The sequence below is a fragment of the Antedon bifida genome, chromosome 6 (genome assembly GCF_963402885.1).
Source record: "Antedon bifida chromosome 6, ecAntBifi1.1, whole genome shotgun sequence".
NCBI classification, from domain to species: domain Eukaryota; kingdom Metazoa; phylum Echinodermata; class Crinoidea; order Comatulida; family Antedonidae; genus Antedon; species Antedon bifida.
Window position 1 is genome coordinate 7,768,544 of NC_136231.1, and position 18,735 is coordinate 7,787,278.

Here is an 18,735-nt window from a genome sequence, read left to right on the forward strand (position 1 = left end):
ACAATGAGACTGCCGATATTTGTGATCGACCAGAAAACGTACCTGGGTGCGCTGGTATTGGAACCGGTACCCCATGTTCTGGACGAGCAGATGGCAACTACGCTATCCCAGGAGCGTGTAATAATTTCTTACAATGTGTTGCAGGCATAGACTATATTGCACAATGTGCCCCGGGTTTGGCTTACGATGAAATTGAAGATGCATGTGTGCAACCGTCTTTGGTTCCAGGCTGTGCTGGTACAGGCGTTGTAACACCTGGTGATTTCTGTTCAGGACGTCCAGATGGCTTATACCCTAACGTAGATGATTGCCAATCATTCTTCCAATGCAGTAATGGCAATACTTTCGTGTTGCAATGTGGCGAAAATTTGGTATACAACCCCATTGAAGAACAATGTGATAGTCCTATAAATGTACCAGGTTGTGAGGACTTCACTGGTGCAGATAATGAGTGTCGAGGACGTGACGATGGCTTTTATTCTGTTCAAGGGAACTGTAGTGCAATTCTAACATGTTCTGGTGGCACTCCAATTTACCTTGTTTGTCCAAATGGTCTTGCATTCAACGATACCACTGACATGTGTGAGAGTCCTCAGAATGTTGACGGATGCCAAGGAAGCGTTGGTGGAGACTTCTGCAGTGTTCTTCCAGATGGCAATTATCCATTGTCGTGTATATCATATTATACGTGTGTATCCGGAACATCAATCATACAATCTTGCCAAGCCGGATTAGCTTACAACCCGATTGAAGATATTTGCGATTACCCACAGAACGTGGCAGGATGTACTAATGTTGGTGGTGATCCAGCTTGTTTTAATCGAGAAGATGGCAACTATGCTGTTTCTGGAAATTGTAGTGCCATCTTGAGTTGTGTTGGTGGATTCCCATTCTACCAAGTGTGTCCACAAGGAACAGTTTTTAACGAGACTGGCAATATTTGCGACCAGCCATCGAATGTTCCAGGATGCAACGTATTTCAATCTGGCATCTGTGGAAACCGCCCTGATGGCAACATTCCTAACCCATCTAGTTGTAGATCATTCTACTCGTGTGTTGCCGGCCAAGAAACTATTTTATTCTGCCCATCTGGTCTAGTTTATAATCCACTTACAATGGAATGTGACTTTTCATCAAATGTACCTGGATGTCAGCTTCCTACTACAGGAGATTGTTCTGGGCTACTAGACGGTAATTATGCTGTTCCTGGAAACTGTAGTGCAATTCTCTCTTGTACAGGGGGCGTATCAACATACCAGGTATGTCCAACGGGATTATCCTTTAACCAAACTGGTAATAGGTGCGACCGCGATGTTCCAGGTTGTGCCGGTAGTGGAAGTGGTTTCTGTGCAGGTCTACCTGATGGAAATTATATTAATCCAAACAATTGTAGTCAGTTTATCTCATGTGTAGGAGGTAACCCAATTATACAATCCTGTCCAGCTGGCCTAGGCTTCAACATTACTGGTAACAGGTGTGATGTAGGTGTCCCTGGATGTTCTGTAGGAGGCCAAGGTTTCTGTACGTCACGTGAAGACGGTAATTACGCTAACCCAATTGATTGCAATAGCTACTACGCATGTAGTGGAGGAGTAACAATAGAACTTGCATGCCCAGGAAGCTTGGCATTTAATGAAGCCGACAATGAATGTCAGCAGCCAGGAAATGTACCTGGATGCTCTGGTGATGTTGGTCCACCAGTAACGTGTACTGGTCGACCAGATGGATTTTACGCTGATGCTTCTAATTGCAACAGCTTTTATAGATGTGAAGGAGGTGTTATTGTTTCTTTCCATTCATGTAACCCAGGATTATATTTTAATGCTGAATTCCGTACCTGTGACCTACCAGAGAATGTGCCAAATTGTGGTGGTGGTGGTGGAGGAGGAGGAGGATTTTGTTCAGCTAGACCTGATGGCAATTACCGAGATCCTCAATTATGTAACCAGTACATTGCCTGCTCTGGAGGCTCGGAAGTAGCAACATTGACTTGTCAAGGAAACCTAGTCTTCAATGAAATTGATAATCAATGTGACTTTGCTCAAAATGTTCCTGGTTGTGAAGATTTTGTCGGTGGTGGTGGAGATCCAGAATGTAATAACCTTCCAGACGGCAACTATGCAGTTGCAAACAACTGCACTGCTATATTGTCCTGCAGTGGAGGTTTTGCTGCTACTCTAGTCTGCCCCGGTGGTACAGCCTACAATAGTGTAAATGACACTTGTGATTTGCCTTCCAATGTTCCTGGATGTGAGCTTTCAGGCGGGTCAGCATTTTGCTCGGGTCTTCAAAATGGTAACTATCCAAACCCCTCTAGCTGTGGTTCCTATTATGCTTGTAGTGGTGGACAAGCTCAATTGCTATTATGCCCAGACGGACTCGCCTTCAATTCTCAAGAGAATAGATGCGACTTTCCATCGACTGTGCCAGGTTGTTCAGGAGATCGTGGAGACGGTGATGGTAGCGGCGCTTGTTCAAATATACCTGACGGCAACTACCGCGTACCTCAAAATTGTAGTATATTTGCTGCTTGTGCTGGAGGTCTTGCTACATTCTTGTCATGTCCACCAGGTCTTGTATTTAACCAAACCGGAAACCTATGTGATAACCCAGCTAATGTTCCAGAATGTTCAGGATTCTTCCCAGGCAGTGGATTCTGTGCTGGCCTTCCTGACGGAAATTACCCTGACGCTGCTGACTGCTCTCAGTACTACGCATGTTCAGGTGGAGTAACTACATCACTCGAATGTCCAGCTGGACTTGGATATAATCCAACCATAGACCAATGTGATCTTAGAGGAAACGTGGACAATTGTGTCGCACCGCTTCCTGATCTATGTGAAGAAGGACAGAGCGGACATTTTGCCGATTCTACAGATTGTAGAAAATACTACATCTGTACAGATGGCCAGCTTGGAAGCTTCACGTGTCCACCTCAGCGTGCATTTGATCCGGTCACGTGCTCATGTATAGATTTTACTCTCGTTCCTTATTGTTAATATCGTTAGATAGTCATGGAGTTTATTTAATGTTCACGAAGATAATGTTAGTGTTCACAACTTAATAAAGAAGGCCATGATGGTGACGGTGTAGAATGACAATTCAGTTATAATGTAACTCTAATATTTTATTTAATGGCATTTGTATTTTTATTTAATGGCTACAGTAATTATATTTAATGGTTTGCTATTTTTTATTTATATTTATTTTTGTTTGGTATCCGGTAGTCTATTGAACTGTGTGTTATGGCTATTATAAAGTGTGCTGCTGTGATTTATCGCAGTCTAATTTGATTATTGGTGCTATATATAGTTTAAATGTTTTCCTCTAATTTACTTTCTAGACTATACCGTGTAAATTTCCTGATTAGGCTACTTCCATTGCTTCGGGATATTTATTTCAATATTATTATTTTTAAGTTCAAAATTATATGGTGATTAATAATAATTTTGTAGCTCTAAAATTGTTTTATTTATTTACATAACTAATTTTATACAACTTATGTTCGAATAATAAAATATTCATAACAAATTCAAATGTTGTTCAATGACATTATTTGATGTTGGTGTAGGATATATTTTGCAATAGTTTAAGAGGCAGGGATTAGTATCAGCAGCATGCCGATAGAACAGTTTCTAAGACATGAGATAGTTATTGCAATAATGATGACAATGACACGGACAAGACATTGAGGAGGAAAATATGACAAAGTTGATGATAATAAAGTTTGTCCAACAATTATCCCCTTCGTACACGGACGTAATTTGTTTTCGTACATAAGTTGGAGACATTAGTGAATTGTAGTTAGATCAATTCATACGTAACATCTTATGGATATGACTAATGCATATTCATGTTTATTTTGTGACGTTTCATAAGGAGGTCCCCAACATAGATACAAAACTGAAATATCGCTACCCGGAAAATTACTCTCTGGACAGCCCCTTAGGATAACTACCCCAGGACAATTTTTTGTCGAAAATGGCCAAAATATTACCTTTTCTTTTCTTTTTTTTGTGACGTTTCATGATGAGGTCCCCAACATATGTACGAAAAGAAAATAGCTACACGGACAATTACCCTCCTCTTAGGATAACTACCCCAGGACAAATGGAAAATGGCCAAAATATTACCTTTTCAAAATGTAATTATTATGCCATAATATCATATCATTGATGACGTCATACCGGTCATTGCATTGATTGAGAACGTTTTCGTAATTTAAGTCATACTTTTTTTCTTTTCTTTCTTTTTCTTTTTCTTATTTTCTCCAAAAACGTGACTTAAACAAATTGATTGATTACTTAATAAAGTAAACAACAAAGTTTCACTTTTAAAATTAAGACGTCACAAATTAATAGGTCAAGGATAACATTGTAGGACGTGCAGACATTACTGCGTAGCTTATCCATACCTACTGCACTATACTTTGTTGATTTCTCACATTAGGTCTCGATCAATTTTACTTGTGACGTTCATTATCACATGTATAACTATAACGTAAAAAAAATGTAATAATCTTCCTACATCTTACATCAGATGCATTTATATTATATATCATTTAGGCCTATACAAAATATCTCCACCTTATTCAATCTATTTGATATGCAGTCAAATTAATTCCATCATAACTTAAGTACTGTGTTTTAGTTAGATGCAAACAATAACTAATATGGTTGTTTTCTACACCAACAGTATAGTTAAAATGTAAAAAAAAGTAGGCCTACTTTAACACAACTACTGCTGTCTGTTGATTAAACAAGCTACCCGGATGTCGTTTACAAATTAATTGATTTATAAACCCCTGGATCTAGTTGATCTTTACTAGGAAAAATCAACGCACAGCCTCATACATATTCGTATTTGTATGATTTTCAAAAAACATAATGTATTATATTATAATTATATAAATGTATGTATAATGTAATGTATTTATGTGGTTTCTTATTTAGTAAGAAATTAAGCTTTATTTACATGATCACTTACATGACAATATATCAAATGTAAACAATTCTGACTTTAAACAATATATGAAAGACAGTCAATCCCAATCCATATTCTTCAATCCTACGAATGAAGAAGAGGTCATTGAAATAAATAGTCAAATCAAAAATTCAAATTCAGAAGGTGTTGATAACTTAAGTAATCGTATTCTAAAACATATTATTGCTGCTGTGGCATCTCCTCTTGTACATATCTTTAACCTCTCTCTTGAGACAGGCATGGTCCCTGATAGTATGAAAGTAGCTAGAGTAGTTCCAATTTTTAAATCGGGCAATAAAAGTGACGTCAGTAATTATAGGCCGATCTCTATTCTGCCTACCGCTTCAAAAATCGTTGAAAAAATTGTTCAAATTAGAATATAAATAATTATATCACTAAGTTTAACATCAGGCACAATATGGTTTCAGAAAAAACAGTTCTACTTTTATGGCCGTTATAGATCTGGTTGAACGAATAACTGATGCGCTTGATAAGAAAGAAAATACCATCGGAATATTTATTGATTTGTCAAAAGCTTTTGACACCATCAACCATGATATTCTTCTAAAAAAATTGGAACACTATGGCATAGGGGAACACAACTAATCAAGCTCTTTTGAGTTTTTATGTGTTTCCTTTTCATTTTATATTATGTATTCATATATTGTTGTATTTTTTTTATGTTTGATGAATAAAGAATTTGAATTGAATTGGTTGTCTTTCAAATATTAACTTAACGTAACATTCTAATTAATGATCTCTCACAAATCCACAATCGAACCCTTTCTTTCGATTTGGAAGAGCTAACACACTAACCATTCTGTCAAACAGCTGGCTCAGGCCTACAGAAAAGCGTTGAGATAACGTATTTGAAAAAGAGAGGCATGTGTTTTACATAACATTTTACGAATATGTAATTAGTTTATTTTCAACATTTATTTTCTGTGAAAGATATTGTTGTATGTATAGCCATGTTGACAATGAAAACAGTCTCTCATGCGTTGGGCTTGATTCGTCATTCCGGTAAAAACGCGTACTGACCGCGCAGAGTCACTGAAGCATGAGTTAGCAGACAAGAAACTGTATTATACCTTTTGAGAGTTGGGCGATTAAAGCATCGTAATTATTATAAATAATACGCCACAGACCAACAAATCTTGTCTAATTAACTAATTAACTAATGTTCTTCTCTAATTAATCTTATTAGTTTATTCATAAATATCCTTGGACTGCATACTTGACAAACCTTCTTGAATAATCTAAGTTGAGTATTAAAACATAATCTAATTTATTGAAACAATGAATTATATATATCATTGATTTTCAGTAGATTAATCTGTTAAGTTGGGCGTTTGCCACTTGAGTTAATTCAACAAAAATAACACTTATTCACTGTGGCCTATATATAACTATTACTACCTCCTACTGCATTTAATTATTATTATTATAATAAGTATGTAAATTAGATTATGTCAGTGAAAGTTCTTAATAAACGTATGGAGCAATATAATATAAATAAATGTACAGTGTAAATACTAGGAATGTAAATGTCAACGTTGTAGGCCATATTACTATAAAATATACAATGGATAGATCAAGAGAATTGTTGTAGGCCCTATTACTATAAAATATACAATGGATAGATCAAGAGAATCGAAATAAAGTTTGCTTGAACCACTTCACAAAAACTGTATCCTCTTTAAAAAAAACATTCCACTAATATGCTGCAGCAGCCCTAATTTAATAACGGTGCCTCTCTATGCATGGCGAATCGAACGCTTGTTATGTTGGACTTTAGTTATAAAATATCTATAAATTGTATCTAATTGTAGGCCTACTATTCAACACTGTTTGTATATTGTTTTAATAAGTATCAATCCTATATAGGTCATACTAGGAATTAATACTATTTGACCTAATTATGAAGGACAATCAATCCTATGGGATGACCATCGGAAATCACTTATGCGGCTTTTACCACTGCTTCCTGTACGAATTGTGGATTTATGCTAATCCGATATCAATATCTTTATTCCTTCAGCTTAAGATTATTATTATTCATTAAACATAGCACCTCCTACTTATATAATTCCTCTAAAATGACTTAATGTTAATATTTTGAATATAATACAGCTTCGTCTATTCCGGATTTAGCGTATTCCATTATTACGGAATTATTATTATGGTTACGTCACAACCATAAGTAGGCCTACTTATTTTTTATAAAGCATGTATGATTAACTTTAATTTATGAAAATAAAATATGTTTTTTTGAAATTATTAACCAGTTACATCATTGCAAACACTTTAGACAAATACATTCTGCATAGACAAATTTGCCTTGGAGGAGGTTGCTTCAAAAATGAGTTCAAAATGCAGTATTGTTTCACTTTGCCATTGTTTATTCCTTTCAACAAACATTAGATAATAATACTCAATTTTCCTCATATTTCTCCGTGCATGGGAGGGAATCCCGGAAGAAAATAAGAGATTCATTCATTTTAAATACAGGTATTAAGACTTTTATAAACAAGCTTAAAATGTATTGTAAGTAGGATTATGCTATTTATTGATGATTTTTAATGATATTGCAATATATTTCATGCACTTATGTTTATACAAATTATATTCTAAATGGTTTTTTTATACAATGACCTACTAGATAATGATTAAGTTCGATTTTTAGGAATCCTGACTCTGCCTGGTTTTGTGTGATGTGTTCTTGTTCTTTGTCCACGTTTTTTTATATTGTATTTTTATGGAGACAAAATAAATGAAATTAAATGCAACACAAGGAAGAGAAGTGATGAGGAACATTACAAAAACAAATTTGATTACAAATTAGGAAAATCAAGAAACATCGGTATATTTATAAATCAATGAAACAATCTACATATCGATTATCAATGTTATTGTAATATACTTTTAGTTTAAGTTAATATTCAAGTAATTGTCTGTAATTTTAGTATAATATATTGTATTAGAATTAAAACCGATGAATATCTATAATATAATAAATTTAAATTAAATCAAACGGCAAATTACTGGGAAAAAAATACATTCTTAAACACAAAATAAAATTTAAAAAAACATATAAAGCGTCAACATGAATAAATAAATATAATAAAACAAAACAAAAAAGGATTATCTGTATTTCAATTTATTGGAAAATATTTGTAAACTCTACGTCACGAATGGACATGGCTAAATTTGATGACATTTCAATTTAGGTTATTTGTTGTGTCCGGATATTTGCCTAAACAGGAAATGTTGAGCCATACAAGGGGACAAATCTCCTTGGACATTAATCGCTTTCTGAAAAAAATGTGTTTTCATAATTAAAGATTCCTAAACATGTCATGCAACCGCATAATTCAATGTAATCTAATATTCATTCACTATAACAAATTCTCGCATCTGATTGGTTATCGATGAATTTGTTTTTGTGCCAATCAACTGCAGGCTTCCCAGAAGAAAGTTTGCAAAGTTAAGACATCAGGTAGGAATCACCCTTGTGTCCTGTTTCAGGCCAAGGCCAGGGTCGTCGATGTATGTTTATAAGAAGGTACGATGCCTAGCTTCAAACCAAACGAGAGATTTGAGTCTATCAGGCCGGTCGAAAAATAATGAAAACGATGTTATACCTCAAACGCAGTCCGGTCTTTTTATGTGCAATATTTGCTGTTATCAGCGCTGTAAACGCCCAGTTTAGTACATTCGCTCCGATTGAACAAGGTGAGTTACATTGTTTGTCTTTTTAATAACATATACAATATATGTATATTGGTTCAAATTAAAGAATGGAAAATTCGGTAATAGAAATTAGAAAAGCAAATTTCATTTGTAACAGTATCATTGCCTTGGTTGCCTTGCATTTCTATATCTTTTATCTTTCATTTTATATTCTTTAGAGCATCTTACGGGCTGGTTTAACCGAGATAGTCCGACAGGTGAAGGTGATTTTGAAACATTAGAAGATCTTAAAAGGGTAAGATTACATATATTATATAATATTTATATAAACGTAAATAATATAATATATGTGACGTGAAATACGTACAAATCAGTTATAGGCAACTGACAATAATTATGTGATATATAGGCCTACAGCTAGACAAATACCGTAGCCCTACGATAATTTGATATCCTTTGATATTTAATTATATGATTGGTTCAAACTATCTGACAACAAACTATTTTTTCCACTGACAATAATTATACTGAAGTTCAAACACATTATTAGAAAGTAAATACAAATTGTCTGATCTTTACAGGAAAATCCTTTTCTGTTATGCGACTTTCCATTTGGAATCGAGTGTCAAACTACATCTGGAGTTCCGTACACTGCCACAGGACAGGTCGTGAAATGCGAAGCATCAACTGGCTTGATTTGTCGAAATTCTGAACAAAAACCAGGAGAACGTTGCCTTGACTACCGCGTGCGATTTAGATGCTCACATCCAATCGGTAAGTGATATTAGGCCTATTTGTAATTATATAAATTATCGAATTGTAATTAAACGTTTTTAGTTCTTTTTTTCTCAAAATATTTACATCGCTTTTTTGTCTACTATATAATCATAAACTTCGTATCCTCAATGCAAATCGAAACATTTAAAATATTATAAAGAAACAAATAATTATTATCATATATAAAATAATTCTTCTGTAACGGCAATCTGTTAAATACTTAGTTACTGTATTGTTGAACTATGTTGTTAGGGATCAAATAAAATAAAATGAATATACCATGTATCAATATTTGTTTAATAATAGATGAATGCGCTTCAAATCCTTGTCAGAATGGAGCTACGTGTCGTGATAGAACGAATGCCTTCCAGTGCATTTGTCCTAAAGGATATGAAGGAGAAAGATGCGAAATAAGTAAGGTTCAATATTCCATTTGAATTACGATTGTTTATTATAATAATTAATCTGCTATACATTTAACTCTTCTGAATATAGGTCTGGGTAGTAGCTAATTATTAAGAATGCAATGTCTCTAGAAGTAGTAGTGCCAGTGCAATGTTTATTGAACATGGTGTCCCTTCCTTTAATGAGTATATGCGAAAATCTACCTATGGTTTCATGCAACGTATGTTGAATAGTGGTAACATCCTTGTTGCTTGTGTTTCCAAACATATGCTCCTTAACTCCAAAATGTATTGTAGATGGAGAAGCATTCTATATACTTAAGTTTAGAGTTTACGATTTTTCTTTTTCTGTTTATAAGTTTATTAATATGGTTGATATTTCCGAAATAAAAAGAAATTGAAATTGACTACATCTACAGTATATTAACATTTCCAAGTTTCAGAATTTCAGCTCTAAATTTGTGCCAATACAATTCTACAGGCTGCTTTTTAAAATTCTATTTACGTAATAACTTATCAATTTTATTTTAGATATCAATGATTGTGAACCGAACCCATGTCAAAATGGTGGAAAATGTATCGATGCCGTATCAGCTTACAAATGTATTTGTGCCAAAGGCTACGATGGAACACATTGCGAGAGAGGTGAGTTTCAAATACCAGTGCTAATGATAAAGACAAGTTCTATACGAATTTGACATAGAGAGAGCTACTGATTATTGGAAATATAATGCCTAGAAATGAGAAACTCGTTATTTAAGAAAAGAAAGAAAAACACTGTTAGTAAGGTTGAACATATCATTGCATTGTATTGGAAACAGAGAAAAGATAATCGAAGTAAAACATCTTTAATCAACAAAAAAATAATGTTATATCTGTGTTTTTGCTTTTATTTTAGACATTAATGAATGTATCGGTAATCGTTGTGAAAACGGAGCTACGTGCAAAGACGTTGTTTATGGATATGTCTGCTTTTGTGCATCAGGGTATGCGGGTTTATTCTGTGAAGAAAGTGAGTAACTTTAACTGACAACAATGACCACGCGCGCTGGGTAATCTAGAGATTGAGACCCTTAGGCCTACTTTTGAATGAAGTGTTCTATATCTAGCCTATGTAGGCCTAACCACTGGTTGATGTTTAACAATTCTGCCCATAAGAATCTAGATGTTGTTTAATATTGGGATTATTTACTGGTGCTTTAAATACGCCTACCGGTACCGTATCCGTACTGATAACGTTTTGGTAGAGGAGTTACACACTCCAGCTTTTGCCAAATTAAGATAATTAAGACTCGTTTGATGCATTGGCTTACTTAATACATTGTTATAAATTATTTTTTAGATATAAATGATTGCGTGCCACAACCATGTCTGAATAATGGAAAGTGCCAAGATTTAATTAATGGATACAAGTGTTGGTGTGAGCCTGGCTACACTGGAGTAAACTGTGGAACAGGTAAAATTAAAAACCAAATTTCGTATATTATAATTTACGTTCTACCGTTTTAACAAAACTGTCACAAATGTTAAACTAGAAAATGGTTGGTAACGTATTAGTCATGTCAGACAGAAATGTCAGTCTCTCTCCATCCATCTGCCAAATATTCTCAATCTGTCTCAGCATCATATTATCGTGTAGAAATAATATAACCTTAATTCGTTTATTAGTTCTAATTTTTAGACTATATAAGGCATACAATTTGATATTTTCATCATTTCAGATATTGATGAATGCAACCCAGATCCTTGTTTGGCTGGCACATGCGTAGACGGTATAAATGGATACACATGCGACTGTTCGACTGGATTCAGAGGCGATATCTGTCAAATAAGTAAGTATGCCGGGTTGTTTTTTATTTGTTTTTTCATGTTAAACTCATTAATTACATCATAATAAGTTAAAAGTGTGTATATATCAACTCAATATTTAATTATCTATTTAGATGAAGACGACTGCAACCCAAATCCATGCGTATACGGATCATGCATTGATGGTGTCGGAGACTATTTCTGCGCATGTCAAGCAGGATTTGAAGGGAAAAATTGTGACATAAGTAAGTACAATTTTAAAGAAGTTGTATGAGAGTAGATAGCATTTATTCTTTTTTAACTATTTGGTTTGGTTGTATAATACTTTGTAAGGTGTAGTTTACACTATTATCTTATTCTTATTATCTTAATTTAGACACGAATGATTGTAGCCCTACAGCGTGTATGAATGGGGGCACGTGTCAAGATGGTGTCAATACTTACACCTGTATATGTCCACCTGGATACCAAGGACTAATCTGTGAAATCGGTAAGTTGCTTTTTAAAAATTATTCTGTAATTATGTATATTTAAGCAAATGTTGCAAACTTTGGATTGAAGAATGATTTAACAGTAATTGCAGCTTGTGTGGACATGCACAACAAACAATAGAAGAAATAGACTTGGTGATTAACGTACTCTCAATTTCCAGGGTTCATTCCTGACCTAGTACCGGGGTTGTAACTCACGACTCTTTCAACTTCACTCTCTAATCCTCGAGTGAGACTTTATAAGCACGATACATTCTAATATTTTAACCATTAATAATTGATGAGTTACTCGCTGTTTGATGCGTATAAAAAAAAATCATAATTATAGAATGAAGCAGTTGAGTGAAATATAAAAGTTTCTTAGAAACAAAAAACATTTCTTTATCTTTATCTATTTTATTATTATATGTTTTTTATGTTTCTTTATTTTCTATGAGATTACATCTTTATAGATAATGCTATAATTACAATGACATTATACAATGTTTATTTCTCTCAGATATTAACGAGTGTAACCCGGAACCGTGTAAAAATAAAGGAGTTTGTATAAACAGTATCAATGCCTACTACTGCATATGTCCACCTGGGTATATCGGTATCAACTGCGAAATTAGTAAGAAAAAATATTATTTATAATAAAAACAAATCTTACCATATAAAGAAGTGTGGTCTAAAAATATTATTTACCTGATAAAACCGTAATGGAAAGAAAAAAAATAGTCAACCGGAAACTGGAATCTTTATTTCTCATGTTTTTGTAGATAAAGAATTTTGTAATATCTCTGTTTTACCCTCTAATTGAATTGTATAATTGAATATATGTTATATTTTAGATGTTGACGACTGTGTCGGAGATCCGTGTAAAAATGGCGCCACGTGTGTCGATCGTATTGGTTACTACAGATGTGAATGTCCAACTGGCTACACTGGAAAAACTTGTGAAATTCGTAAGTGTAATATAATTTATTTTGTAAAGCTTGGTTCTCACTAGCACGCAACGTAAGGACGTAAAACGCAACGAAAGCAAATTGACCAATCAAAAGCTAGGTTTTCCTAACTGTTGCCTGTGAATGGTCAATTCGTTTGCGTTGCGGCATATTTCCTTGCGTTGCATCCTAGTGAGAACCAAGCTTACGACAGTGTGGGTTTTTAAAATACAAATATGATTCTTAATTCGTGGTAATTTGTAGGCGTATTATTCACATACTATCACATGGGTTATTTTCTTTATTAGCTATCAACGAATGCGCATCATACCCATGTGTGAATGGAGCAACGTGCTTTGATTTTATTGGCTATTATGAGTGTAAATGTAATCCAGGATACACTGGTGTCAATTGCGACCAGAGTAAGTATTGCTTATTAATTACTGAATAATAACTAATTATCATATATGTCATTCCAGAAACGAGTATATAATAATATTCAATTTGACTTGCGATTGTTAGTTAGAATCTGTTTAGTGATAGCTGCTGGCTGATGGCTGGCTGGCTTTGTGGTCATATTAATCTTCTGTAGTAGTTCGTTGTTGGCATATCTATCTATATTTCACATTTCACTTTTCTTGTATCGCGTATGTTAATTATATTATCTGCTATAAGTTGAATTTATATTATTTTCAGATGTAAATGAATGTGAACCAAACCCTTGCTTAAACGGAGGAATTTGTCTTGACAAAGTCAACGATTATAAATGTCTTTGTTTAAATGGTTACACAGGCAAGAACTGCGACATCGGTACGTAATTTTTTTTTTGTCAGGAAGACTTTAGGAGAGTTCAAGCCTGCTCTTTTAAAATGTTATAGCCTATAATTATTGTTGTCTGGAGGAGAACGCCATTTCCCACCTCCTATCCACCTCTAGTATCCGTTTCTGACATCCATGGGGTTTGTTTAAATTGATTGAAATCTATTTTATTTCAGATACAGACGAGTGCCGCTCAGACCCTTGTGAAAACGGCGGGACTTGCGCTCAGAGTCCAAACGGAGGCTACACATGTACATGCATTCCTGGCTACATTGGTGACAGATGTGAGACTGGTAAGCTATCAATAAATATCTAAACAATAATATTACACATCCAGATGACTATAGTAGTGACTAATTGAAACATATTGTTAGTAGTAAAACTATAATACATTGACAGATAGTATTAATCTTACAGATATAAATGAGTGCGACAGCAACCCTTGCCAGAACGGAGCTACATGCATTAATTTGCTAAACATGTTTTGGTGCAACTGCGCCCCTGGTTACCAAGGATACACGTGTGACCAAGGTACGAACGCTGATTTCATTCACCCAAAATATTTTGTAATGTCGTAATCAGACATCATATTTAATTTTGAATTAAAGTTATTTAGAATAAAGCCTTGTAAAATATATACTATCTTTAATTGAGGATTAAGAACCATCATTTTGTATTATACCTATACAACTGTGAACAATCCTTTGAAAAACTTCTTCATAACGGTGACTGTATATTGTTCCTGAATCTAAACCATAGTCTACACAAGCAGACTTTAGTTTGCAAGCGCAAGCAGACATTAAGCTTGGTTCCCACTAGGACGCAACGCAAGGACGTAAACGCAACGCAAGCGAGTTGACCAATCACAAGCGAAAATTCGGATAATTCATCGCTTGTAATTAATAATTAATTGATTACGTCGCGCTTACGTCGTTGCGTTAGGTCCTAGTGGGAACCAAGCTTTAGTTTGCAAACGCAAGTAACCTCGCAGTCAAAAGTTGTCTGGTGTAGACTAGGCTCTACTAGGAAACTTGATCAAACTTGTGTTTACAAACTGCGAGTTTGTTCGTTTTATCCTTTACCTTACATCAAGCGTGTGATAGGTTTAGATTTTTTTTAAATGTCGTTATTTTATATTTTATTCAGAGATTGATGAGTGTTACAGCCTACCTTGCCAAAATGGTGCTACCTGTAAAGATGAAGTAAATTCTTACTCATGCATCTGTTTCCCTGGATACGAAGGACCAAATTGTGAAATCTGTGAGTTGTTTAAACAAACACAGCATTAGGCCTATGTATTATCATTTAATAGCAATTCTTATAGTATAACACGTCATATGCTGACACAAGGACATTACGTAAACACAAGATAAACCAAACGTACAAAATACAAAAATCACAAAATAGGATAAGTTAATGGAAATTAAGAAGAAAAAAGTTATTCAATAGTTACACACATTTTTAAAATAAATATTACCTTAGGTTGCCTATATATTCCCTAATTTAATTGGGAAAACTGTTTAAATTGTATTTATTTAAAAACGTATTTATACAGGATAAAACATATCAGGTCTGGATATTGCACTTGTTTTAAATATGATCCTGTTTTTTTTAGATCAGTAGATTTAAAACATTCACAAAAAGAATTTAAAATTTACTAATATCACTATAAAAGTCACTATACAAAGTAACGAATTGTATATAATTGTTTTTATTTTAGCTGTAAATGAATGTGATAACATACCATGTCAACATGATGGAGTATGTCTTACGACTGGTCCTGGAACTTACAAGTGCGTGTGTTCCACTGAATGGTTCGGAGATAACTGCCAATATCGTAAGTACTGTATTTAAAGATTAATTTGCTTATTATACATGTGTTTATAATAAGTCAGATTTTTCGCAAGGAGTTCTTGATGTACTATGTTGTCAATGAGATTGTCAACAATTAGATAAATAAAGCTCTTAGGCCTACTTCTATTAATAGTGATTTAATTTGCTAATACGTTGTTGTCTTTATCTACTTAACAGACGAGGATATGTTCTGTGATCATAAGAAAGATGGTTTATACAGTCACTGGGTGCTTTGTTCTACCTACATCACATGTAGTAATTTCGTTACATACAAAGTTGAATGTCCAGAAGGTTTAGTTTTTAACGCTAAAGCAGGGTATTGCGACTGGCCATCAAGTGTTCCAGACTGTGATGTACCAACCGAATGTACTGGCCGTCCGGATGGTCTCTACAGCCATCCTTCTGATTGCAGTCAATATATCCAGTGTGGCGGTGGAATTGAATACGTACGGCAGTGTCAAGTTGGACTAGTTTTTAACCAGGCAAAAATGAAATGTGACTATCCGTATAATGTTGTTGGATGTTCAAATCAGCAACAGGTTGATCCATTTTGTAACGGTAAACCCGATGGTAGCTACAGACATCCTACGGATTGCACTAAGTATTATATTTGCTCTTATGGAAGCCTTCAAGTTGCCTCTTGTTTTTACAACCTGGTGTACAACGAGCTTCTCAATAAGTGTGATTTCCCTACAAAGTTTCCAGAATGTAACCAAGCACAAACTGGTGACGTCTACTGCAATGGAAAAGATGACGGTAACTACGAATACCCAGGTGATTGTGGTAAATTTGTTCAATGTTCCGGTGGCGTAAGTACTGTCACAACATGTGTACCAGGTTTAGTCTACTCTGTTGAGAATGACGAGTGCGATTATCCATTAACAGTTGGACCATGTGCCCAAGCTGCTCAAGTTGGAGACTTCTGTTCTACAAAGAGTGCTGTCGGCTTATACAAGGATCCATCAAACTGTGAAAAGTTCTACCAATGTTCAAATGGCAAAACGTATCACCACAGTTGTCCAACTGGTTTAGTATATAACGAAGTAGTCGAAAAATGTGACCATCATTCCAATGTACCCGGATGTGCAGAACCACAAATTAAATTCGATCCATTTTGCTGGGATAAAGATGATGGAGCATACGCAGATCCAAGAAACTGCAACATGTATTACTGGTGTGACGAGCAGATAGCTTTTCATTATGCTTGTCTTGAAAACCAGGCTTATAATGTATATCAGAATACTTGTAACAGAGAAAGTGGCTGCAACAGCTTAGAACCTCAATACCAACAACTGGACGCAGAATGCGAAACTGCTACTGGTTACTTTCCAGACAACAATTACTGCAAAGGATACTACGTATGTATCCTAGGCTCTGCCCAACGCCTTGAATGTGATGGAAATCTGGTTTTCAATCCACAAACAAAGAAATGTGACTTTGTTTCCAATGTTCCAGAATGTCAACCTGAAGATCCTCTCTGTGTCGATAGACCCAATGGTAAATATCCTTACCCAGATTCATGTACCACGTATTTAGTATGTGAAAATGGATATTCTGACGTCAGAATATGCAGATCTGGTCTTGCATACAATGCGGACGCTCAAGAATGTAGAGCACCAGAAGACACACCATCCTGCTTTTGCGTCGGGAAGTTGGACGGAAGTTACACAGATCCTTCCAGCTGCAATCGATACTATAGCTGTTCAAATGAGGTTACATCACGTCCTAACTGCTCACCCGCGTTAACATACAATGCTGCCATTGGAACCTGTGATTCATCGCCAAATACAGGAACGCCAGCGTGCACATTCCAACAACAGTCACCAGATCCATTATGTTTAGGTAAACCAGATGGAATCTACGGATTCGATGACCGATGCGATCTATATTACCAGTGTACCTGGGGAGTGTCACAAGTCAATATATGTGTAACAGGAAAGGTTTACAATCCGGCTGTCAAGACGTGTTCAGAAGCAACTAAAGTAAACGGGCCTTGTGGAGTCCAAGCACAAGTAGATAACCAATTCTGTTTCGACAAGACTAATGGATATCACTACCATCCAACAGACTGTAATAGATTTTACCAATGTTACCAAGGTACAACATACCCTAAAACATGTCAGCCTGGACTTTTCTTCAATGGTGAAGTAACACCTGTAAGATGTGACTATCCATCAAACGTACCTAGGTGTAATTAATTGTCTCAAATATGTATGCCGGTGGCATAGTAAATTTCAACAATGGATATTAAAATGTCCGATACTACGCTTTTAAGCTATTTATACTAGCTGATCCATATTTCATGATATATAATTTATGTAATTATTAGCTGGATAGTTTTTCTGTGGCGAAAGCCCTATAATAATAAAGAAGTATAGATACATTACGGTATTTTGTATTGTAAATTGTTAATTTGAATAATTTAAACTAAATTTTAAAATGTTGTATTGTAAATTGTTCGATCTAATAATACCTCAATGTTAATTTGAATAATTTAAACTAAATTAATTTGTACAACCAAAGATTAAAACTTTTTGAAATAAAAAGATGTTGATAATAATAATGGTGTTGCTTCTTTTTTTGCTGCTTTTCTATGACTAACTGGAAACAGCCATCACATTTTTAAAAGTTTTTAAATTTGCTAGCGGACGGTGAGGCTACTATAACTACAACCAACTTATGGTATTGTTAAACTTTATAAATATATCAGTTTAGTGGGAAGGCAGTTTGTAACAATAATTTTCAGAGAATGTTTGGTGCACCAAATTTTACATTTATTTTCGTGTTTTTCTTTCGGTAATATCTACATATTTGCATGCCATTGTTCATAACATTTCTGTAGGCCTAGATCAATTATATCATACCAAAACAACATGTTAATTCAATTGGTCCAATACATCCTGGTATAGTATTCTTTAGCCAAGTTTCAAAGTTTGTATAACATGTTACCTTATAACACACATATTATGTTATGGTCAT

The 18,735-nt window shown here is 34.7% G+C and overlaps 2 protein-coding genes across 2 annotated transcripts; both read left to right on the plus strand.

Moving 5' to 3' along the window:
* Positions 1–3: 3 nt before the first annotated feature.
* On the plus strand, positions 4–3,444 carry LOC144845128 (chitin-binding domain protein cbd-1-like). Its single transcript, XM_078702284.1, has 2 exons — positions 4–46; positions 145–3,444. The coding sequence occupies exons 1-2, from the start codon at positions 4–6 to the stop codon at positions 2,997–2,999; spliced, it is 2,898 nt and encodes a 965-aa protein (XP_078558410.1). The 3' UTR covers positions 3,000–3,444.
* Positions 3,445–12,040: 8,596 nt separating this feature from the next.
* Positions 12,041–18,057, plus strand: LOC144845130 (uncharacterized). Its single transcript, XM_078702285.1, has 8 exons — positions 12,041–12,156; positions 12,657–12,770; positions 12,991–13,104; positions 13,392–13,505; positions 13,780–13,893; positions 14,079–14,195; positions 14,320–14,433; positions 16,462–18,057. Exons 1-8 carry the CDS (start codon positions 12,072–12,074, stop codon positions 17,952–17,954), a joined length of 2,265 nt encoding a protein of 754 aa, XP_078558411.1. The 5' UTR covers positions 12,041–12,071; the 3' UTR covers positions 17,955–18,057.
* Positions 18,058–18,735: the final 678 nt, after the last annotated feature.